This window comes from Nyctereutes procyonoides, unplaced genomic scaffold (genome assembly GCF_905146905.1).
Source record: "Nyctereutes procyonoides isolate TBG_1078 unplaced genomic scaffold, NYPRO_anot_genome, whole genome shotgun sequence".
In the NCBI taxonomy this organism is placed as follows: domain Eukaryota; kingdom Metazoa; phylum Chordata; class Mammalia; order Carnivora; family Canidae; genus Nyctereutes; species Nyctereutes procyonoides.
In genome coordinates, this window is record NW_026575047.1 from 32,115,198 (window position 1) to 32,139,663 (window position 24,466).

The 24,466-nt window shown below is 54.8% G+C and overlaps 1 protein-coding gene across 18 annotated transcripts in view; it reads left to right on the plus strand.

The window, feature by feature from the left end:
* ABLIM2 (actin binding LIM protein family member 2) overlaps window positions 1–23,450 on the plus strand; it is a 141,430-nt gene extending 117,980 nt beyond the window's left edge. For 13 of the 18 annotated variants that reach the window (XM_055326106.1, XM_055326104.1, XM_055326105.1 and 10 more), the window contains 3 exons: window positions 8,679–8,733; window positions 10,076–10,360; window positions 21,559–23,450. In XM_055326106.1, the coding sequence (XP_055182081.1) occupies window positions 8,679–8,733; window positions 10,076–10,325 (305 nt within the window). In that variant the 3' untranslated portion in view covers window positions 10,326–10,360; window positions 21,559–23,450. Of the gene's footprint in view, window positions 1–3,241; window positions 3,304–8,678; window positions 8,734–10,075; window positions 10,361–21,558 lie in introns of those variants that run through there. The other 5 variants (XM_055326114.1, XM_055326115.1, XM_055326116.1 and 2 more) reach the window with 3 other exon arrangements.
* Window positions 23,451–24,466: the final 1,016 nt, after the last annotated feature.

A 24,466-nucleotide genomic window follows, 5' to 3' on the forward strand; every position in this document is an offset into this window, starting at 1 on the left:
AGCAGGTGTCTCCCACCCCTACCTTAGAGCACAGAGCAACCAGGAAAGCAGGTTTCACCCCATGGACAGTCCTGGTAATACCAGCCTGACTTGGCAGACCAGAAGAGCACTTTGACAAGCATTCTGAAAACCAGCTTATCCTCAGAACCACAGGCCATGACAAGCCAGGCCCCACATGCCAAACCCCAGCAGGGTGGCAGTTGCTTCAATAGCAGGCTCTACCAGGATTCGGTGTCCCCTGATGATATGTCCACAATGTCCAGGGGACAATAGAGGACTACTCCCTACACCAAGAGCCATGAAGGTAACAATTTGGATTAGCAAAGACAAGTGACAGAACAGTGACCATAACTGGATGTCAGGTTTCCTGGACAAGGCCATTAAGAGCAGCTACTAGAAAAATGCTTCAGCAAACAAGTTCAAATTCTCTGGAAACAACTGAAAATAAAGGAAATTCTCACCAAAGAAATAGATGTTATCTGCAAAAAAGAGAGTCACATGGAAACTATAGAACTGAAAGATAAAACAACCAAAATAAAAAATTCACCAGATGGATTCAGAAACAGTGTAGCAGAATACGGAAAAGGAGAGTCTGTGATCTCATAGATGGAGCAGCAGAAATGACCCAGTCTGAACGCCAAAGAGAAAACAGCAGGAAAAAAATGAATGGAGCTTCAGAGGTCCATGGGACAGGATCTGTAACGTTAGAGTCCTGGAAGGAGAGGAGAGAGTGGGTGGGAAAAAGTATCTAAAAAGATGGCTGAACATTTGCCAAATGTGGCAAAAGACATAAACCTACAGATTTGAAAAACCATGAGAATCTCAATAGGACAAGTCCAAAGGGATGCACTCCAAAACCAGTTAGGATGATAACTGAACTGCTACAGTCTGAAGACAGAGGGTGGCAGATCCTGAAAGCCACTGCAACAGAAGACGGACTCCCTGGGGGACAGCCAACCTGGAGGCAGCAGATTTCTCATCAGAAACCATGGGGCCAGGAAGGGCATGCCTTCCACGTGCCGAGGGACGGTTGCTGTCCACGTGAATTCTACACTGGGGGAGCCTCTCCCTCAGGAATGAATGGGGAATGAAGAAATTCTCAAAGGAAGACTAAGTGTTTTTCACTGGTAGGTGTTGTTTGAAGAATTGTGGGCAGAAGTCATCCAAGCAGAAAGGAAATGGTGTGAGAAGACATGGGGCTTCAGAGGAGAGAGAACATTGGAATAGGTAAAAATGTGGGGCAAATACCATGGAATATTCTCTTCACGAGGTTCTGAAATCCTGCTTGATGCTTGCAGCAGAATTTGTAACATGATGTGATATGGGCGCTCGAGGTAGGTGAAGAGGAGACACCCAGGACAATTGTTAGAAAGTCAGGAGAACAAAGTAACCTCAGGGGAGTAGGGTCTCTGCACTTCTTGCGATGTGGTCAGATGCGGAGACCCACAGGTGGCATCCTGAGCACAGGGCCCTGTGACAGTGGTGCCTCCAGGTGAAGGATGGAGGTGAGGGCACTGCTGTTCTCGGGACCCTAAAGCCGTGGTGCCCAAACCTTAGAGTCCATCCAAATGCCCTGGAGGGCTCGTACTACCACAGCTCGCTGGACCCCAGCCCCGGAAATCTGGGCTGGGGTGGGCCCTGTGAATTTGCCTCTCTAACCAGTTTCAGGCGTGCCTGATGCTGCTAGTCAGGGACCTCACTTTGAGAATCACTGCTCTAGCATCTTTGCCTGGTCAGGCACTCCCGTGTCTCAGTGGAGGGTCCCTCAGATCAACCCCATGGCCTCATTTCCCCAAGTATGCCTGGCTCTGAGTGTAAATTAGGAGGGACCCCAGGGCTGTGAGTCAGGGGGCCTGATCTTGCATCCCAGGGCTGGGTGACCTTGGGCAGGCCCCCCGACTCTGGGCCTCAATTCCCCTTCTGCAGAATGGGAGGTGTGGGGGAGGCAGGGAGGAACAGGGGCAGAGGCACGGCAGAGCTGGCCCCACGCTGCTCTTCTGTGTCCATCGCCACATCCCCTTTCTTTTGTATGTCAGAGTTTACATAAAATCTCATGCGGCAAGAGAATGCCTTGGTAAAAGAAGCTTGAACCCTGACTTTTGACTTTAATGTGGCAAAATGCCTTTCTCACCCACATCCAGCACCTTCCCATGGGGCATGTGGGGGCAAACACATGCCCGGGATAGGTTCCCCCGCCTGAGGCATCGCCTGCAGGCTTTTCTCCGTCCTCGCAGAGTTCGTGAGCCCTCTTGGAGGTGAAAGGCATCTGGCTGAGCATCCTTTGCTCAGAAGCAAGGCCCCCTGGAATGGGTGGGTGAGCAGTTCTGTGCATGGCCCCCACCTCATCTTTGGAGGCCTGGTCCTTCGTCCTTTGTCCCATGAACACACACGGCCTTGTGAACACCCAGAGATGTGCTCCACCCCTCTGCGCCCTGATAAGCAGCCTGGTGGCTGCGGTGGGAGCTGGCATTTGGCCCTGTGTGTTGTTGCCGAGCTGCTGGGTGCCAGGGACCCAGGCCAGGCCTCCTAAAGGTGATTCCCCCAGGGTAGGAGGGGTCCTGCCTCTTTAGGGGGCTAGGCCCTGCCACATCTCCTCCTCCTGAGCCTCTCTCTCCAGACACACTGCAGAGGCTAACTGGGAGATCTCAAACGCAGGGCACACGCAGGACAGCCAGAGACATGAGCGATAGAGCTGGATCAGCTGTGGGGTTACTATGGTCTCAGACCAGCCCTTTTTTTTATTTCAAACGAAGTTGTAAATTAGGATTTTAATGTAAAATCACTCAATGGCAAATATCTCAGGATCATTTAAAAAAGAAAAGTTTCCAGGCCACCTTTGGTTGGTGCCGGGCCCCCATGTCCCACCTCTGGCACAGGATGGCACAGCCCTACCCCCACACGAGGCCCCTTTCTGACAATGTCCCCAGCTCTCTGGGTCTGCCAGATGCGGAGCTCAGCCTGGGTGACAGATGATACCAAGGCCCGAGGCTGTCGGAGAACACAGGTGCCCACCCGGGCCAGGGTTGGCAAGAGGGTGCCATGGTGTTCCTGGTGTCATGAGCGGGCTCGGGGACATCCCGCCCTGGCCAGCTTCTTCCTCAGCCAGCATTCTGGGGACAGAGGTCCTGACTGTGGCAAGGGCGTGATCTTCAGGGGCCCCTCCGGCCGGGGCCGAGCCCTTCCTCCCCTGCCCGCCGAGCCCGTGTGCGTGTGTGACAGAGCTGTGCTGTGTCTGTTTCAGGATTCCCCTATTCCAAATCTGACCCTCTCCCAGGACACGGAAAGAATGGCTTGGACCACCGGGTAGGTACTCGACCCCTCCCTGGCTCGCGGTATACTAACCGTCACCTGCCGTGAGCCTGAGTGTGGTGCCCACAGCTTCTTACCCACACAGCTGGAAGGAGGGGCCCGGGGACCCTGCTCGCCCACTGCCCCTGCCTGCTGCCCCGCCTGGGGGCCGTGCTGCTGCCTCTGCAGACCAGGGCCAGACCGGAACCGAGGCCCCGCTCCCTCCTGTCTAACCCCAGCCCCCAGCCCCCAAGGAGACCTCAGTGGGGGGAGGGAGAGATGGGGCACAGGGAGTATGCAGACCCCCCGAGGCCTCCTGACCCACGACCTTCTTCTGTGACCCAGGGCCTAATAAGGGGCTTAAAGGAGCAGCTAGTTCATGAGGCACATGAGCCACGGGTCCACCTGTCTCCTGGAGTGCATCGGCCCCTCCCTGTTACCGCCCTCATGACTGTCACCACAATCGCTGTCTTACCACCTGTGACTATTACTGTCGCCCCTCATGCTGCCACTTGCACTATAATTATTCCTGGATCCCACACTCTGTAGCTGGCTTTCTCTGGCTGCTCCCAGCTAAGGGCTGGTTGGACTTCCCAGTCCTGTTTTCCCAATCTGGGACATTGGAATGTGAACCCAGATCATTTGGCGCATGACTTGTCCCCATGGAGGGGCTGGGCTCATTTTTGTTGCTGTTCCCAGAGCTTCACTATCTTCAGTGAGGACCCCTGGGGCAGGGTGGGCGTGATAGCACCAGGGCCTGTCTCCCCGCTACACACACGGCCCCAGGACACCCCCTCCCAGGCAGCCTCTGCCCTGTCTGAGGACATTTGTCAAAAACTGGGGCCTTCCCTGGAGAAGGCGCTCAGAAGTGGTGCTCCCTGTGTGTTGCACTACAGTGGTCTGGGCAGTAAGTGTGTAACGTTGGGAGCAGCCTCCTCCAGCCCCCAGGGCACATCTTGCATCCGGGGGCCCAGCCACAGGGACACATCTGGGAACAGGGCTGATAGAGGCCTTTTCTTGGCCTTCCTTGTCTTCCTCCGGCCCTGTCCGACCTGCTGTTGTGTCTGTCCTGGGCCCCGGCCCCTCTGCATGATTTGACTCTAGCAGGCCTCCTCCTCCACACTAACTGCACTTCCTCGTCTGGAACGGTCTGAGTCAGGGTGCGCATGCCGCATGCTTCTCTCGATTTTTTCCTAAGGATTTCTGCACCCTTCATCTTCTGTGGATGGCAGGGTCAGCACAGGACGGGGGGCAGGAGGACATCCACAGGACCCCCACAGCACCAGGAGATGTAAATCCCTGGATTCAGGGTTACGGTCCTAAGGGGGGTGGGGAAACCATCCAGAATGTTCTCTGCACACCTGGAACCCGTTCCGTGACTCAGGGGCCTATGAGGGCAGCAGTCACAGACTGGACCAGCCCTTGAGCCATGTTTGGGGACTTTTCCTCAACATGTGGAAGACAATTGAGGGAGAAATGCTCTGCCTCTGGGGAGCTGTCCTCCCTGGTTCGTGCTAGAATGACTTGGATCGATGCCCCCAGCACCTGCAGAGAAGGCCATGGCCTGCATGAGCTCTGCCCCCAAAAGAGCTGGGAACAGCTGACCCAGACCCTCCAGCATGGATGTGGTCTTCACTCCCTCTCCCAGGACTAGTGAGAGCAGAGACTTGAGCTTTATAGAATCTAGAGCTGAGCCTCGGTGAATGTTTCTCCTGCTGGCCTCCAGGGTGGGAAGCCCGTGTGTCCTGCAGATGCTGGGGGAGTTAAAGGCAGAATGCATCCTCGTGTGAGGATTTTTAGCTTTTCATGTTGCTTGTGTGAGAGATTGCTAAATAGTATTGGCAACTTCGTTTTGGGCTTCTTTTTCCCTGTGAAGGTTCTTTCCTGTTTTTTTTTTTTTTTTCAGTCTTTCTAAGACTTTTATGTAATTTTATGCCTATTTCCCAATGGGAGGGCCAGATCATGACCAGCCACACTCAGCATCTGGACGTGGGCACCCACCACTGTCTGTGGCCTACAGTGCTCACAAGCCACTCGTTAGGTTGCTTTTGATTTGTGTCTACTTCCAGAAAGGATTCTAGGTGGCGTGGAATAAAAAGCTCAGGCTCATTGAGACCAAAAGCCCACAAACACCAAATCACAAAGGAGCAGAGGAGGAAGCTATAAGAGAAATTATATATCAGAACAAAAGAACATTGTATGAGCAAAGCCATTGAAGCTTAGCTCCGAGCTTCCTGGTAGCCAGGGTAAAGAGGCAAACGTGACTGGCTGTGTAGTTCTCACCCGATGGAAGGAAGGAAATCGGTTCATTGGGGGAGACAGAGGCTTCTGGTTCTTGCTTCGAGAGGGGTCTGTCACAGGGGCCACCAGTCTGTATCCTAGAGCTCATTAAAATGTCCTGACAACCAGCCTGCCACAGAGCCTACTCATGGGTGATGCTCTCCTGTCTGTGGAATAAATAGGGCAGTAGCCACCTGCTGCAGGCGAGCCTGTGGATGGGAGGGCGCGGCTCCCAACATGTGCCCCCCGTGTCTTAAGGGAACAACCACTGGTCATCGACAGAGAAACCCTGATGGCACATATGAACAGACTGAGTTCTCCTGTTGGAGGACAGAGGCTGTCAGATTATAATATCACAATATGTAATAGCATAATACATAATAGCATAGCATATATATACCATATATAATAATAGCATCACACTAGTCGGTGATGGTGCGTGTTATCAAGCAGGCGTAGCATTCGAACATTTAAGCGCGCCAAGCAGGGAGGCAGTGCCAGAGACTCTTATGAAATACAGGATGGTAGGCGATTTGAATATGACATTTGAAATCAGACGTGTGGATCTAGTGAACAAAGAAATAATAAAAAATGTATGGAGCAAGTGAATAGTGCAAACAGCAAACCCTCTACTCGGTATATGAGAAAAATCTATATCTTTTGAATCAGATTTTCCATGTGTCCAAAAAGCATTTTCAAAATGCTTAACCTATGTGCAAGGAAAATCTTAAAGAAGTGTAATGTTTTCCAATGGTAATGCTGGGAAAGAGCAGTGCTGCAGCAAGCCCCGAGTTCAAATCCCAGCTCTGCCACCAGCTGGGTGTAGGTCTTCAGACAAGTCTCTTACGTTTCCTGAGTCTCTACTTAGCGTCTTAAAAGAAATTATCCTTACCTCTTAAGATCATTGTGAAGACAGATAACAGAAAACATGTGAAACCCCATAAGCTCTATCGTGTGGCTCCCACAAGAGTAATTGTTATAAAGGCAAGTCCCTACCCCTTCTTCCTTCCACCCTGGTAGCTGCTAAGCCCGTAACAATGGGCCATGAGTGGCCACAATTTCATTCCTCCTACTAACTAATTAATTCCAGTATAATTTTTGAGACGTAAAAGACATGAGTTAAAATGTTTACAGTTCTGAGTATTTGCTGTGTGATCTTGGGCTCATTGCTTAACCCCTCTGAGCCTTGTCCATAAAATGATGATGATCATGCCCACCTCGCTCCTCGCACGGTGAGCAGGCTCGCCGTGAAGACTGTAGAAAGTGTCTGTAGGTTAGCTGGTGCCTACTAAACTCCAAACTAATGGGAGAGGTTAATAATTAGTTGTTTTTAAATTCTCTGGTGCCTCTGTTGAGAACAGTAGGGGAATCAGCCAGGGATGGGCCTGTTGGCATTGCCTTTGTAGGGGTCTCCTGGCCACCCCACCTGTTAAGGAGTGACTGTAAGCCTCCCTCACACCAGAAAGGTCTTGAAGATCCCAGGCACTCAGAGGATCAAGGGCAGACTGCTCTTTCCCTGCTCTGGACTGATCTAGTGCCCCCTCCACCTGGAGGATGCCCTACCCTCTCTCCTGGGAGCCTGTGTCTTGCTGAGAGCCTGGCAGATCAGAGGAAGCTGGTTTTACTGCTAGAAAAGGGAGTGTCTAACCGCCCGAGGTGGCGCTAGTGGCCTGCGTTTTAGTGGCCTGTGATGCAGGGCAGTGGACACTAGAGGGGGGCATGTGTCTTCTGCTTCACCGATGGACCAGGTGGGAGAAGGCAAGTGGAGGGCAGGTTTGTCTTGCCTTATGCAGGAAGAGGTTCCCAGACCAGACGGGTGCACCAGGGGGTGCTTCTGGGTGTCCTGAGATGTCTCAAAAACTATTCTTGAGAACCCCTAAGGAGAAATATTCTGTGACGGTTGTAAGACTTAGGGTGGTGGGAGGTGAAGACGCCTGGCTGAGACTAGGGGAGGCAAGTGAGGCCCTTGCTCAATGGCTCAGTAATCAAAGTAAATAATGTTCTAATGCAATGTTTTTTTAAAATCCAAGTTAATGCAAGAAAATCTGTGATGAACAGAACACCAAATACTTAAACAGAGACTGGCTCCAGCCCTCCACTTACGTGCTCACCCGACTCACCACCCTCGTCTTCCCTGCTTGGGAAGCAGGACTTTGGGCTGGGGGCTCCTTGGGCTCATCCCCTGCCCGCACCCTCTCCGAGACTGTGCCCACTCCTCGCCTGTCGCTCCTCTACTGCAAGGAAGTGGCGTTTTCCCAGTGGCGCAGTCCAGGGTGACACGTTACTGTCCCCTCAGACTATGTGACCACTGCACGTGATCCCAGAAGTGCTGGCCCAGAACTCCGAGTCCGGGTCAGACCCCGTAGCAGGTGCTGGGCCTGAAGGAACGCGGTTCATCTAGCGGCCCCGGGGGCCTGCGGGCCATGGCAGAGCTTGACTTGCGGTGCACACTCCAGCCGCAGGAGCTGGGAGTGAAGATACGGGGGCTCAGCGCCAGCTTTTTGGGGCCCAGAGCCTCCTTAGTGGATTATGGGGTGATTTTTCCAGGTGAACAGAATTCCTGACATGGGTGGTGGAGACCCACTGACATGGCAGTCTGCTGCTGAGTGCCATGAACGAGGGAGGCAGGCACCTGAGATGGTGGCCCGTGTCCCCTCGGAGTCTCCCCACCTGAGTGCCATCATCCGGCACAGCCACTCTGTGTGGTGTGCTCCTGGCACTCTAGGCTCTGTTCAGGGGTTGTATGGTGGGGCCCCCCTGGGCAACTGGGGCCCACGGGGGCTGGAGGGGAACAGAGGTCCCCACGGGCTGGCCTCCACACTGAGCTGAGCCACACTCCTAGAGGATCGTGGGGTGCAGAGAGCAGGCATGTGGGTGCAGCTCAAAAGGCGGGCAGGAAAGCTGGGCCAGGCAGGGTCTGTGCTGGCCTAGAAGGCAGAAGGAGTCATGTGAGCAAACCCCCCAAGTGTGCCCCAGCACGGCCCTTCCAGAGCTGAGGTGCCAGAGGCTCTGGGGTGCCCACCCTCCTCCCACTGGGGCCTGGCAGCACAAAGGCGCGACCACACGGCCCTGCAACCTGCCTCCTGCCGCCCTCTCTCTTTCTCTTCCAGAATGCCAATCTGGCCCCTTGTGGAGCAGACCCGGATGCCAGCTGGGGCACGCGAGGTACAAGACGCGGGGACCCCTGTTGGTCTCTGGCTGGGGCAGGGGTCACTTACACGTTCCCACAAGCCTCATTCTGAGATGGGCCCCTCCAGGGCCAGCTGGCAGGAGGCTCTGAGCATCGTGCAACGTGGGGAGCACGGGGGCTCGTTTCCACTCGAGGAGCCGTGTACCTCCGTTCTTATGTGACCTGAGGTGCTCCCACTGTCCTGTCTCAGGAGCTCCCCTTCCTTCTCTTCATCCTTGAGTATGGCCCACCCCGTCCTGATTTGTCTGTCACTCTGGTCACCCCGGGGAGAGGGATGTGTGTTGGAATAGCCGTCCTGAACCAGGACTGAGTCCAACCCAAACACCCACTGTTACATTTCGCGGCAATAAGGAAGGAAGCATTTCAACAAAAGCCCCTGGGGTCCGAGTTGAGTGAATTCAGGTCACATCCTGCGTCCCACTCCTACTGGCTGTGTGGGCCTCCCGGGGCTTCAAACCAGGAAGGTTGCTTGCCTGGAGGCCGGTGTTACTGAAGGGATCCCAGTCGCATGGCAGGTGCCTGACCGGGGGCTCTGCTGGCTTGGAGCCCCTCCTGCGCGGCACCGTGCTCACTCATCCCTGTCACCCCAAGAATGGTGGGGAGCGTGTGCTCATTGTCTGGTTCATGCTGGGCAGCTGGGGGTGGCAGGTCCCTGGGCTCAGAGCCGGCATGTCAGGATGTCGTGTGGCATCTGGGAAGTTTGGGGACTGGCCCCTGTCGCCTAGGCCTTTTGTCAGGGTCTCCCTCCCAGGAAGAGCTTGCGGCCCGGGTCCTAGGGGTACTGCTTTCTGGAGGGTTCTACTTGCTCACAGGGGCCCTTTTAACCACACAGGTCTATTTTTTGACATGACATTGTTAGTTTGGCAGAAAGGCCTTTTAAAGAGCTAGCATGCGGAGCTCAGTAACGAAAAAGCAGGAACTAGGTCAAGAAGGTAAGACAGTAAGAGCCCAAGGGGTCAGACCCTGCGAGGCTGTCAGCCTGTGCAATGCCCCCAGAACTGCCCTGGAATGTCTGCTCCACAGGTGGGTAAACTGAGGCAGGCAGCGCTCTCAGGGCAGCCCAGACCACCAGGGAGACAGTATCACGCCCAAGGAGCACAGAGCTGTGTCCGGCTCCCAGTCTGGCCTCCAGCCTCCTGACCATGCCTCCTGCTCTCCGTTTCTCTCTGGAGAATCCACTCTCCGAGGACGGGAGCCCCAGGGCAGGCTGCCGGGGGTGGGGAGGGTTGTCCCCAGGACGAGCCTGCTTCCACCTTTGGGACGAGTTTCCCGCACTGTCTAACCCACGCCCTGTGGCTTCTGCTCTCTGTCTTACAGAATACAAGGTAAGAGGGGCTGCCCGCTGCCACGCCGACCTCTTCCCGCCACGATGCACCGGCCCAGGTTAAAGGTTCCTTTTGTTGTGTTTTCCTATGAAATGTGTATGTCAGATGCCCGCGCAAGTATGTACCTCTCCATTGGCCTTTGGTCCCAGCCCACGCCTGCTCTCTGGGGTGAGCCCATACTTTCTTCTCCCGACAGATCTATCCTTATGACGCCCTCATTGTCACAAATCGAATTCGTGTGAAACTGCCCAAAGATGTGGACAGGACGCGACTGGAGGTAGGAGAGCATCTCTGGTGCAGGGGCTGGTTCTGGCCGGGTGGTCATCTGCAGACACCTGTTCCCAGTGTCCACACGCATCACCCCCAAGTCTTCTTGCAACAGGCTCAGAGCCAGGGCCCCACATTGTTCCAAAGGCTGAAGAACAGGGGTGTGCGCCCCCACAAAGAGGGCTTTGCGGACGGCTTTGCTGTCTGCTGCTGCATCCGGGTAGGAAAGGCTTCATGACCATACTAAGTCAGAGGGGCTCATCTTTGCCCTAAGCCAGGGGCTCATCAACACCCCTGACTGGTGTTGAAAAGACCATCACGATCCATGGCCTCTAGTTTGACCACATTCATGCCAAGCTAGAATAATAAGCTGATCTGTGGGGAGCACATGCAGACTTGAAAGGCCAACAGGACATGAGCTCAGAGTTGGTATTTGGATAATATTTGTTGACTGAAAGGGCTTTGCTGAGCACTTGCTATGAGCCACAGGCCTCCATGAGTCACCACTGGCCTTGATTTATGCACCTTTAATCCGCACAATCATCCTACCAAATCATCAATGTCCATCCAAGAGATTTCACCTCCTGAGCCCCATTGTCCTGAATGTTTTGCTGCCTTTTACTGACCATTTTGCTAGGTATGTGGGGTCTGGAGATCTCTGAAGACCCAGGACCATGCCCCAGGACCAGGCACATGTAGGTATGGGGAGAGGCAGAGTACATGTCCAGCCAGGCCAGACCTGCCAGACTGCCCACCCAGGAAGGAGCAGGAGGGGCACAGACACAACCATGGGACACCCAGCAAACATGGTAGGGGTGCCAGGAGAATTCGGGTCTGAGCAGAGGCTGGGTGCATCCATACAGGACTGCCACCTGAGATGGGATGGATGGAGGCCCCCGCAGGGAGCACTGGGGTGGATAGAGGGACATGTCCCCTGCTCAGCAAGGAACAGTAAGCTGGTCTTGGAAGAAGGGATGGGACTCTCAAATCAGCAAAGAAGGGAGAGCATTGGAAGGGTCCTCCAGGCCAAGGGATCTGTGAAGAAGAGCTTCAGGGGGTGGGGGGCTTCAGGGGGTAGGGGGCTGCAGGATATACCTGGGCAACTGGGGAGCCCTCACGGTGATGCTGGTGAGGCACTGACTTCCAGTACTAACTGGCCTTAATCTACATGCCTTTAAAATGAAGATACTGCTGTCTCCTGGGTGGGTCACGGGGCTCCTTGCCCAGGGCCCAGGGAAGAGCATCCCGAGGGGGATGGGCATGGGGATGCTGGTGCAGCTGCAGCCTTGTGCGGAGGCATATCTGTGTCGACCCTTTCTGCTGCAAGTGATGGGAGCCTGACCCAAAGCAGAAAGGGGATTACCAGCCATATGGTTGATGGGTCTCTACAGGAGTGGCTCGGTCCTGTCTCAGGATCAGTGTCTTTCCCCGTCTCCTGGCTGTATGTCCTCTGTGTGTGTTAGCCTCATGGATAGACAGACTTCTACCTCACCTCGCCCAGGCTCAAAGCCGGCACAGAGGAGATCTAGTGTGCCTGGTCTGTCTTTCTCCCCCTCTCTCCTTCTCTCCTCCTGGCCATGCCTTATCTCCACTGCTGGGTGGGTAATCTAACCAGCCCTGAATCAATCAGCTTGGTTGGGGACTGTGATGCCCCTCTGGCCAGGCTTGGCTACAGGCCCACCCCTGGAGCTAAGGGACAGCTCAGAGCTCTGGAACCTGGTAGCAAGTGTCCCCCTGCAGGGAGGTGGGGCACAGAGGCTGGAGATGAGGGGGCAGCAAGGCCCAACGAGCCCACAGATGCCACAGTCAGGCTGTGCAGGGAACCCACCAAATCCTGCCGTCATCCAGGACATCAGGGCATGTACCATCAAAGGCAGATGGTACAGGAGCTCCTCGCTCAGGAGGCTGTCCATTTAGTAGGACATTTGGATCTTACTCCATAGAAAAAGGAAAGATCCTTGAAAAGTTCTGACCTGTTGATATAAGCACAGGTCATCTTTGGGGTCAAAGGAGGCTGGGGCAGCTAAGGCCAGCTGAGAAGCAGGTGTGCAATCCAGGGGAGCAGGGAGCTGCTGGGACCCTAGCTCCAGGCACAGCTCCTGGCACGTGGAGGTGGCCAGAGAGTAGGTGTGCACACAGGAATCTGGGAGAGCTGCCGCACAGTTCAGGGGGTGCTGCTATAGGGAAGGCAGGGTCCTGGGCAGCCTCTACGTGGGGCTCAGGTATGACAATCAATCCCCACTTTCTCTGTAGGGGACATGCTCTTTGTCTTCAGCTGAGTGGAGTCCTTGTTAATTGTGTGGTCATGTTCCCAGCCTGGAGGATGCCTATTTGGTGTGTGTCTTTGTTCTTTAAAGGGCCAGGCCCTGTGGGCTGGTAGCTCTCATCATGAGAGCTGAGCCCAGAACAAGATGCCTGGGGCTCCTGGCACGGCACCGGCCCTGGGGCCCAGAGCCTGTTAGGACTAGCTGTTTCCCTCTTGGGACTGGGATATATCCCCTTTTCTTTTTGCTAAATACAGAATGAAAAGTGCCAAAAAAAAAAAAAAAAGAATCAGAGCTGCAAAATAGTGGTTAATGTCTATAAATACTTCCTTTGAGCAAACTCTGAGGTCTGGGTAATGGGTTTAATCATCCATTCTTCAAGAACACACCCAAGGGTGCGTCTCCATAATCACTGTCCTCTCAGCCGAGCCGGGCAGCAAGCTGTAAATGTTACCAGCAGTGGGGCACGTCCTACATTCTTTGGGGCTCCGAGCTGGGAGGTGAGCCAGGAGTGGCATGGGAGGGGCCACATCCCAGCAGGACAGGAGGGACCCTGATGTTTTCATTTCAGAGGAGAGAGCTTTATTTTTAATATAAAAACAATTTATAACTCTTGTAGAACTCCAGAAAAATGCAAAGAGGAATGCTCACATCACATGGAATTCCCCCCCCCCCCCCCCGAGTCCTAACTCCTGCTAATGCTGTGCTGGACAGGATTCCGGAAATCTCTGTTGGCACAAATACCCGAGATAGCTGACTCTGATTTTTGATACGTAGATTCACACTGTTTATGCAGTTTGATACCAGTTTTTTTTTAAGATTTTATTTATTTATTTGAGAGAGAGAGAGAGCTCAGAGGCAGAGGAAGAGGGAGAAGCAGACTGCCCACTCAGCAGGAAGCCCGAAGCAGGACTCAGTCCCAGGACCCAGGATCATGACCTGAGCCCAAGGCAGATGCTCAACCGACTGAGCCACCCAGGCACCCTGATGACAGCTTTTTTTCCTCTTAAGTGGAATATTTTTCACGCCAGTTAACATGGATCCTCTCATCCTTATAAATGGCTATGTGGTGGTCCCATGTCCATACTTGGGAGGGTCTGAAAGGCCAGGTGTGGTTCTGCTGGTGCCCCACTAGCTGGAGCTCAGTCACATGGCAGAGCTTTGCTCACGGCAGGCTGGGTGTGTTGTGTGGCCAGCAAGAGGAGAGGATGGACCTGGGTGGAGAGCCAGTGAGCCCAACACCTCTGTAGGGCATCTCTGGAAGGAGGACTGCTCCTGCTGCCAGAGTGCTTCGCTGCCTCTGTCATTCATTTGCTGAGTACATGCCAGGCACTGAGCTGGGTCCTGGGATGTGTGAGGAGCAAAAACTGGCACAAGCTCTGCCCTCCCAGACTCAGTCTGAATCAATCAACTGATAATCCAAATGAGTGCATGTACTTATATACCAAGATGAGGGCTCTAAAGGCGGCGGGGGGGGGGGGACATTGGCCATTAAAAGTGGGTAAAAATTAACTGGGTGTAATAACTGTTGTGTGTGTATGTGTGCCCGTGCATATGTGCGTGTGTGTAAGGTGAGAGAGGTACACAGAAGGAGCATCCCAGGGAAGAGCAGACTGTGTGTGCAAAGTAAGCAGGGCCTATTTGAGGAAGAAGTTTAAGGAGGCTAAGGTGGCTATACTTGAGCAGGGTGAGGGTAAGAATGGGACCAGGCCTTACAGGACCCTGGGCTGTGTTAAACAGCTTGGATTTTAGTCTTAAGAACAATGGCTTTTAAGTTAGGGGACTCCCTGATGAGGTTTATAATTCAAAACAACAACGAGGCTGTACTATGAGGCCGGGATTGGCTGTGTGGATGCAGGGGGGCTGTTAGGGGGCAACTGGGTCATCCAGGCAAGACATGCTGGCATCTTACGGTGCAGGCAGTGTTGAGGTGAGAAGTGGGTGGATTAGGGATTTGGGCACCATCTGGGAGGTCAGGGTGGCAGGAGGGGTAATGGAAGGTGCAGTGTGATGAGGGGCAGGGACATGTCTAGCGTGCCTCCAGGGTGCCGGGATGGGGTGGTGGGTGTAGTGGTGGCCCTGCAGTGGAGTGGGACAAGCTGGGCCCCTGATGATGAGGGACACTATGAGGCTTGGCCAGGGACATTCAGGATGCTTTAGCCTGGCAAAGTGAAAGGTGCCTGATAGGTGCCCATAATGCATAGTAGGTGCTCTGAAAGTGCTGGGGACACGTGGAGGAGGAATGGTGGTCCTCTGCAGCTCTGGAAGTGTGGTCACAGAGAAGTGTGGTCAGATGAAACCTGTGACCCCAATGGGCAGGGCAAGGGTCAGCAGACAGACTTCCTGGAGACCCACCTGGGGCCCGACTGAATGCTATTCCTGAGATCCAGGGCTCCCTGTCCTGGAGTAGGAGTCCCCGGTACCTGAGGGCCTCATGCATTGGAGGATCCCAGGCCCTTCCTGCATTTGGCACCTACCCTTTGAGGGTCTGCTTCCAGGAGCTTCCAGGCGTGGAAGGAGCCTTGACTGTCCCTGGCAGACTCAAATATCTTGAGGCCACTCCCTGCGCACCCCTGCCCAGCACTTGCTGGAAGACATCACCGTTCCCTTAAACTGTCAGTCTCTTGCCAGGCAAGGGTGACATCCAGATGCAGAGAGAGCACACTGAGGGTCAGGATGACCTGGGTGTCATGCCCCAGCTCCTCAGCACACACTGAGGGACATTCTGCTCCTTAGGCAGGACGCTCTGTCAGCAAGCCCTCCGAAGAGACAGAGCCAGGAGGGGATCACTAGGGGAGTGGGCACACAGACACAGACACGGACACATTTTCAGGAATGGGGTCGCGTCGCTCTGGGCACCGTCAGCTCTGAAATCTGTAGGGCAGACTGGCAGGCTGGAGACCCAGGCTGGAGCTGACACTTTGAGGCAGAATTTCTCCTTTGGGAAGCTTCAGGTTTTGCTCGTAAGGCCTCCAGCAGATTGGATGAGGCCCCTCTGTCACTGAGGCTAATCTTTACTTACATGAAGCACATCTACAGAATATCTTGTAGAAGCCCCTAGACTCGTGTTTGGCCAAGCAGGCAGGCACTGTGCCTAGCCAGGCCCCCACAGAAAGGGAAGCCATCATGGAAGCAAATAAGTACAAAAGGGCCTTCTTGTCTGACGGCGGGCCTGGGGCTGGTCCAGGGAGTCACTGGAGGGCCGTCCAGGGTTTGTAAATGCTCAGGTCCGTGTGTAGGGGAGCGGCCCTTGCAGAGGAGTCTTGCGGTTTCTTGACTGCCTCCACCAGACCTTGATGCTAAATGCACACCTGACTTTGCTCAGACAGTAAGAGCCCAAGTCGGAATGTACCTGAAAAATAAGGACCTCAAAGTTAAGAATACCTCCTTTGTTGAAAGTCATCCAACCAGTCCAGCGAGAACCTGATAGGCTGAAGGCAACAGCTCTGTGTGTGCCCCTGAGTGGGCGCGGGTGTGTGTGAGAGATAGAGCTGTACCAGGACTTCCGGGGCTCCCAGGTCCAAGCATGCGCAGCCCTCCCAGGCCAGGCCAAGTGGCAGGGATTGTAGGGGTGGAGGATGGGGAGGGAGGAGGGAACCACAGGGGAGAGTACCCTGGTAGAAGCCCACTGCATGGAGAGGGGAAGCAGTATGACAGGGACATGTGAGCATAGATTTGGATTCAGGGGTACATGTGACCAACATGGATTGTCCCTGGAGGATAGTGGGGGAGCAGGCTGCACCAGCAGCCCCACCTTGCCCACCCTCATGGAGCTGGGAGCCAGATGAGGTCAGCAGTGACAAGGTCAGTGATTAGCTAGGGCAACCCAGGAGGGGCCCTGGAGGAGGGGACATTGAGCTGGAACCTCTAGGATGAGGAGGAGCCATTGTGTGAAGTGAGGGAAAGAGCATTGCGCGCCTGGGGTGGCATAGAGCCTGACATGTTCTAGAACTCACCACGGGGCAGAAGGGTGGTGAGAGAGGTGGGCAAGGACATGTGATGGTGATGCAGGGCCTCGAGACCACCTGACAGCTGCATCACTCTGCCTGGCATAGCCTGTGTCCCCTCCCTACCACACAGGCTCTGGGAGAGGTCACGTGACTGTGTGTGGAGTGCTTCCAGCACTACTCAGGCACAGACAAACATTCCACCAATGGCAATGGCAGTTGTCATGATGACAATGATGTCGTTGTGCTGGTGATGTGATGATGATGTCATGATGATGATGCCATGACAATGATGTCATGCTGGTGATGTTGTGTTGATGATGTTGTCATGATAATGATGATGATGCCATAATGACAATGATGTCAGTGTGCTGGTAGTATTGTGATGATGATGATGTCATGATACCACGATGATGTTGTGACAGTGATGTCATGATGACCATGATGCCATGATACGATGATGTCATTAGCAGAGGCTTCCCACTAAGGGGCTGAAGCTTCAGAGTGTGGGCCCCACTAAATGGGACACCTCTGCAGCAGGCCCCCCTTCTTGCAGACTAAGCCATGTGAGCTAGCAGAATTGCACCATGGAGCCTAGTCCTCCAGAGAAAAGTGGCCCCTCACTGGCCCAGGAGAGGCAGGCTGAGCAGGCCTGGGGCCTGACCCCCTAACCCACCCTGGGGAGCCCACACTGGTACAGGGCCCAGCAGTGCCTAGTGGGCTGGGTGGAAGGAGTGGGTGAGGGTCAGCCAGGCCCCTCCCAGAGGCACGGCTGAGTGTGGAGAAGTGAGGGACTGCTGGAAGTGCCCTGCAGGGGTAAAGGCTGGAGGAGAGGCAGGCTGGTCCCAGCAGGGTAACCTGACCCTACTAGAACAGAGGCAGCACCACCCCAAGGGGGCTCTCCAGCCACAGGGCCTGGTTCCAGGCTCCCAGGTCCAGCCCTATGGCTTCCTGGTTGTGTGACCTCGGGCAAGGCACATGACCACTCTGAACACGGTTTCCTAAGGCCATAAAATGAGAAGGGGAATCTCGGGATGTGAGGTTGGCAGCAAATGTGGTGAAGGTTCTCACCCCAGCCTGGCCTGTGGTCCTCGGTCAGTGCAGAATTATGGAGTTTACATTCTTAACCGGGGTCCTGACATGGGCCTCAAGGTGTCCACGGAGCTCCCTGACACTGGACGCCAAGACTGTATGAGTGACGTGTTTCTACCGGGATGGGTCACCTCACCAATGTGACCCAGAAAAAGCTGAGAATCTCTGCCCACTAGGGTGCATGCGAGCACCCCATGCTGGTTCCTGGGCCCAGGCTTAGGAGTCCCCGTCCCTGCCCGGGGTGCCCATTACTGAGAGAACTGCAGCTGAGGCCACTCAGCGGGTGTTGGGCTGCTCCTATTGTTAGATTTTCAAGAATTTTGTGTGCTGGTCGTTAAACCCAGCCACTCCTGGAAATTAAGTAAACTTGCAATGACATATGTTTAAAGAGAAGATACTAGATACTCAAAACTCAGCCCTTCCTAACTCCTTTACTAGTTAGCACCATCCACGCCCTGGAGGGTGAGAGCACCTGTACAGGAGAAACGTTCTAGGGCCGTCTGCTACTGGACTCCTCTGCCCTCAGTGACATCATGTTGGCAGCTTGAAATAGGGGTGGCGTGAGTCTTTATACCATGGAAAGAGGCCTGAGGCTCTGGGAGCCTGGGGTGAGGGTGCAGTCAGGACAGGAGTCGAGCTCCAGAGCCAAGTCTGAGCAGTGAACCGGAGTTGCCTGGACACGTGAGGAGGGGCTGATATTCCAAGAGTGGATAAAGGCACATATTCCCATTTCACAGAATCATAACTGAGGCCAGGTCAGTCAGCACAGCTGGACAGGGATAGAGCTGGGACCGGAACCCTGCTGTGCCTGCCTCCTGGGCCGGAGGTCTTTGCACGATGCTGCCATGGAGGGTCCTATGGAAGCAGACCCCCAGCAAAGCATGTAGAGCCCCTGCCATGCTGCAAAAGTGGCCTCCCCAGGGGGACTCCTTGGGGAGCCCACTGCACCCCACGAGTGAGGCTGTGCCAGGATGAGGCCAACCCATCCCTCTACAAAGGCACCACACCCTGGGCTTCCTTCCTGCTCTCTCAGGGAGGAGCTACTCTGTGCCTGACCTTGGTGGCGAGGGCGGGGGGAGGGGGGGGCGGGTGTCAGGCCGCCTTGTCTCCTGTGGAGTCTTCAGGAGCCAAGGCCAGGGCAGTTGGCTTGGGGTTAGAAAGCTGGCTCCAGCCGCTGGGGTCAGCGGTGCCCCACATGTCCCACCTGCTACAGGACACGGGGTGAGTCTACCACATGACCTGGAGCAAGTTTATCTTGAATGCCAGTCTGAGCAGGGCCCTCAGCTCCTACTCACCTAGGTGGCAGTGGAGACGCATCCAGGCAAGCTCCGACACTTGGGACCACACAGCTGGAGCTGAGGGAGGGGAGCAGGGGGGCGCGGTGAACAGGTACCCTGCCAGGCATTCCTCATGTGACCCTTGCCTGGCCCTCCAGCGTCCTCAGGCAGCCAAATCCTGTTCCCGCTCTGCAGATGAGGTGGGGGATCCCTGCAAGACTCTAGGACTTCCCCTTACCTCAAGCATTCCCAAACCCAGCTACCATCACCCACCCTGGGAGGCGTGTGACAAATACAGGCACCTGGGCCCCGCACCACCAAGCCTACCCTGGTGGGTTTCCAGGGGCCCAGCATCGTCATCTCTCACAAGCGCCCTAGGTCATTGCCAAGGCCTATGGGGCTGGGAACTGAGCTGGGCCCCATGTAGCAACCTCCCGCTCTCTCCTGATTGCACCCTGCCTTCCCTGCCCGGGAGTGGGCTCCTGTATGCAGCAGGAATGCAGGACCGCATCACCAGGGTTATGAACACTCACCTCAGGCTCTTCCCAGCCCAGACCTGGGCAGGGTTCTGTTGCCCCCACAAGGAGCCTAAAAGGAGAGAGCCAGCCTTGCATCTCTTCAGGGGCCTGGGCTGGCCTCCCTCCCAGAGAAGGGTCGGCTGCCTCTTGCAGCCCAGCTATGTTCAGGCCCTGGGGACCAATGGCCTATGGGCAAGCTCCATGACAACTCCTCTCTCCTGCCACCACTCTGCCACCTGTCCCCTGTGTAAAGTCCTGAGGGTGGGTGTTTCCATGGCCACAGAACCTGGGCTCTGTGCAGCTTTTCTGACTCTATTCTCGGGGCATCTTTGTTCTGAGAGTGAAGGTGAGGTGTGTGGCACCTACAGTGCCAGGGCTCAACGGCTCCCCAAGTGCCCCCAGGCTCCTCTGACAGGCCTCCAAGCTGCCACTGTCTCCCTCACCCTGGCTGGGTGGGGGACCCCAGGCATTGGGGGCATAGTCGCCCCTTGGCGCTGCCCTCCCCGCCCCTAGGGTGCCACCCCTCTCCCCTCGTCTCCCTCCTTCGGATCCTCAACCTGGCTACACCTGAGGGCCCTTGAACAGCTCACCATGGGGACCCCTGCCCACTCTGCAGGACCACCTTTGGGCACTTTTCTGGTTCTCCCCATACATACCCACTGAGAAAGCACGATGAAGGTGTCTGCCCCAGCACCAGCTTTGGGCTCTGGACCATCCCTGGATCACCTGCATGTCTGTTAACACCCCCAGGGGCCTATGTCCCTGGCCTGTCCATGCAGCCACTCAGTGCTGAGAGCAGGAGGAACAGTCTTCCTCTTACCCTTCCTTCTTCAATCTTGATTGCCCCACAGTTATTGGACAGGTTGTGATTGGTACCTAGTAATAGGGTGCTGTTGTCTGATGAAAATTCTGTGTCTCTGTGGACCAGCCGTGGGTTCCCACGCCATGCAAATGGTTCCTTTCTGGCAAGCACCAGGATCTCTTCTGTTTGCAAGCTCAAGATAGCAGCAGGCAGCTGGCCTCATCCTGGCAGAGACTTGCTTGATGGGGTGCTTCTGTTTGTGTGTCTGTGTGTCTGTGTGCATTTGTGTTTGTGTGTGCTAGAACACACGCGCTGAGAACTCTGGGCCCAGATTCAACTAGGAGGGCCTTTTGTGACTCACACAAGGCTGAGGGGTGTCCTGCCTTCCCTACTCTGTATCATGCTGGCCACTGGTCTCCAAAACCCAGTGCCTGCCACATTTTCGTGAAGGTACGTGTGGTAATGATCGATGTCAATGATTTCCATCGTCCTCACCCAATGTCTTCACATCCATTTTTCTCTGGACCATCACAGGCTTGAGTATAAATACGTTTGTTTTAAAGTCAAGGAGATCAAATTTGGGGGGGCAAGAGCTATTTTCTTTGATTGTAAGTTTTCCCTAAAGTTCACCACGTTCACCATTTAAAGTTTAGTCGTCCCCGGCATGTAGCATATTCACACTGCTGTGCAACCACCATCTCGATCTAGTTCTGGAACATTTTCATCCCCTCAAAAGGAAATGCCATCCCATTAAGCAGTCCCTGACAGCTGGTCATTTGTTCCCGGTCTCTATGGATTTGCCTGTTCTGGATGCTTTGCAGAAACAGAACCACCTGCTGTGTGGCCTTTGGCATGTGGTCTCTTTCGCTTGGCCTCCTGTACGTCTTACCTGTGCTGCTGTGTGCATCAGGACTTGACTACTGTGGCTGGACAACACGCCACTCTGTGCACAGACCCCGTTTTGTTCATGCATTTGCACTTCAATGGGCAGTTGGGTTGTTTCCATGTTTTGGCCACTGAATAATGCTGCTGTGAACGTGGGTGTGCAAGTACCTGTTAGAGTCCCGGGCAGTCGGGTCCCTAACCATGTCTTTCTCTTTAGGTTTGGTTATATGCGCTGCAGAGTGGAACAGTGAGGATGCAGAGGGAACGTAGGGAACAAGAAGGCCCCAGGCACGCAGTGGGGAGCCCGCTGCATCCTTGATGCTGACCCTGCCTCTGAACAGCCCAGCAGCACAGAGCTGGCCAGGCAGCGCACATTGCAGAATTGCTAACTGCTCCTCTCTGGATTTTCCTGTTTGTTTGCAGAGGCACCTGTCGCCCGAGGAGTTCCAGGAAGTGTTTGGGATGAGCATGGAAGAGTTTGACCGCCTGGCCCTCTGGAAGAGGAATGACCTCAAGAAGAAAGCCCTGTTGTTTTGACGGCCGCCAGGGTGCCTGACCACACGCGTGCCAGCGGCAGAGCACGGGACACCTGACGAGAACCACGAAAACCCTTCCTCTTGCACCTGGCTCTGGCTTCTCTGTGTCCGTGAGGGGCGGGCAGTGGGCCCCTGGAGAGGGCTGGGCTGGAGGCTGGGGTAGGAGGGGGTCCCAGAGTAGGTGCAACCACTGTTTCTGCCAGGAATGCTCCTGCCCCTAGTTCAGAGTCCGGACGCCTTGCTTTGCACTGCTCCTTCCCCGCTGTTGCTTGGCATCAGGGAGATGCTGCAAAGTAGCTGTCCCAGGAAATCAAGGAACATTTCCCTGACCATGCAGCCCACCCTCCCGACCCCCGTGCAGTGCCCCAACCCCTGCACTAAGCCCTGGGGGCACAGAGGTACCTGAGACTTGGGATTTGAGGAGGTTTGTCGATGACAGATGCTGACACAATCATGGGTGGGTGGGCAGATGGCTCCTGGGGCCTGCTCACCCCCCACCCCTTGCTCAGCCCCGGGGAGGCCCAGCCTTGCACACAGACAGGCCAGGCCAGGGAGAGTGCTGCAGAGCACCCAGGGCTGCACAAAGTGAAGTGTGGGGTGCATGATATTTTGCAGCCACTTGTGAGGAGTCTGGTTTTAGGGACAAACGTCAACCTGACAGGGTACTGTCTGCCAGGGCCCTCCGTGCACTGCATTTTTCTTCCAAATCATCCCCTAGATGCCTAAATGATATCTTTAAAGTAACACAGAAGTTTTTATTTTATTAAAGAGCATAGCCTACTTAAACATAAGACGACATATATAGAGTTCCATTTTACGGTCCCACGGAAGGGGAGCGCCTCCAGCCTTATTCTCCACTGTTTGGATCTGTGTGGTTTTGCTTTTTGGTGTGCTCCTAACACCTAGGGCTCCTTGTTGGTGTTCTTTTCATCTTTTTTTTTTCTTTTTCACCTGTCACACGGGTGCCCTTAAGGGCAGCCCTTGGCCATGTGATGCTGTTTGTAAGTATGTGTGAAGTGTAGCCACCACGGTCTGCCTCGCTGTCACTCTCCACGTCTTGGAGACAAAACATCCTCTTCTGATGGCCAAAGCCCTGGAACAAAGGATTTCCATGCACCCAGCCGAATAATACCCAACTACCCAACATAGCTCTTGATCTGCCCTTTTGTGATGTGGCCTGTGTGGTGCCTGCCTCCCCCCCCCCCCCCGCAGTGAAACATGACCCCCCACCCCCTGGGGGTAAAGTGTCTTCTTGTGTGCGTGGTCCTGAGACAGGCACCTGGCCGCTGGGGAGGGAGGAGGGAGAGCCACCCTCTTCTGGCCTCCAAGGTCAGCAGGCAGTCCTGCAGCAGAAGGCTTGGCCGGACCCCCCACTGAAAGGTGTCTGTGTCTGTAATTAGGAGATGACAGGGTGTGCTGCCTGTCACAGGACGCTTGTACAGTGAGTTCAGAGGCATATGAAACACTAGGAAGGTGTCACCAAAGTCTGTTTCCCTGTCTTCTGTGTAGCTGTGTCCCTCTGTATGTCCTGGAGGTCCTGTCTGTGAGTCAGCGTTACTCAGATCCTTCCAGCCTCACCACACACCCTGTTGCGCATCGGCTTCCCACCAGCCCGGCTCAGCCAGGGAGGCGAGTTTCTAGCACCTGACGCACTTCCCTCCATTTAGCAGCCTGAGCCCGAGCAACTGGAAACCCCCGTTTTCTCATTAGTGCAATGTTATGTCAGCTCCCAGGGGAGCCTTGGAAAAATAAAGGACGGTGTATCCTAACTTGTGAAGGTGAAAACCATTTCTCCCAGGCGTGTGTCATTTCTCAGGGCATGGGCCCCTTCTGCTGAGGGAGCCTGGGGAGAGTGTCTGTGGAAGGGGCAGGGTTCTACGAGTGGGATCCCCATTGCATGGGGACACCATAAGACACCCCCCTCTCAGGAGGTGGCAATTTGGGAGCACTTCCCAGTCAGCACCATGCACTGGTGGTCCAGAGGGGCATGGGACCTGATCCCTGCCCCTGCTGGGGAGACCAACAAGCAAACAAAGACAACAAGACTGACTCCCCTGGGGAGGCCCCAGATACACCCCAGAGGTCAGGAGACGCTTTTTGAGAAGGTGCTGCCCAAACTAAGCCTTGACAATTGAGGAAGCATTCCCAGCGACCAATGAAGGAAAGAGCATTCCAGGCTGAGGGAACAGCAGGAGCAGACACAATGAGCTGGAGGCAGCGTCCTAGGTTCTGGAAACTTCTGTAGCTGGCTATGGCTTGGACCACAGGGCTAAGGAAAGGAAGAAATGCAGGTAGGGCTCCCACGTGGGAGGGCCTGGCAGGTCTGCCCACCACAGCCACCCATGCTGTTCTGAGATTAAATGTCTCCTAATCTCTCTGTTTTAGTCTGCTCAGACTACAATAACAAAAAGGGTGGCTTAAACCACAAGCACTGATTTTTCATAGTTGCGGGGTCCAGAAGAGTCCAAGGTGGAGGTGCCGGGGTGATTGGGTTCTAGTGACAGCCCCTCCCTGGCTGGCAGACGGCTGCCTCTTACCGTGTCCGCACTTGGTGGACACAGATCATGCGTTTTATGCAACTCTTCTCCTACGAGGGCACCGTCCCATCGTGAGGGCCCCACCCTCATGGCCTGATCACCTCCCTGAGGCCCCATCGCACAGGGGGTCAAGCTTCCACATACAAATCTGGGGGATACAGACATTCGGACTGCAGCCCTCTCTAATCTCATTACAATGAGTGTAATGACTCTTGTGAACTTCGAGTGTTCCCCTCAAAAGCCGGTCCACATGTGCCA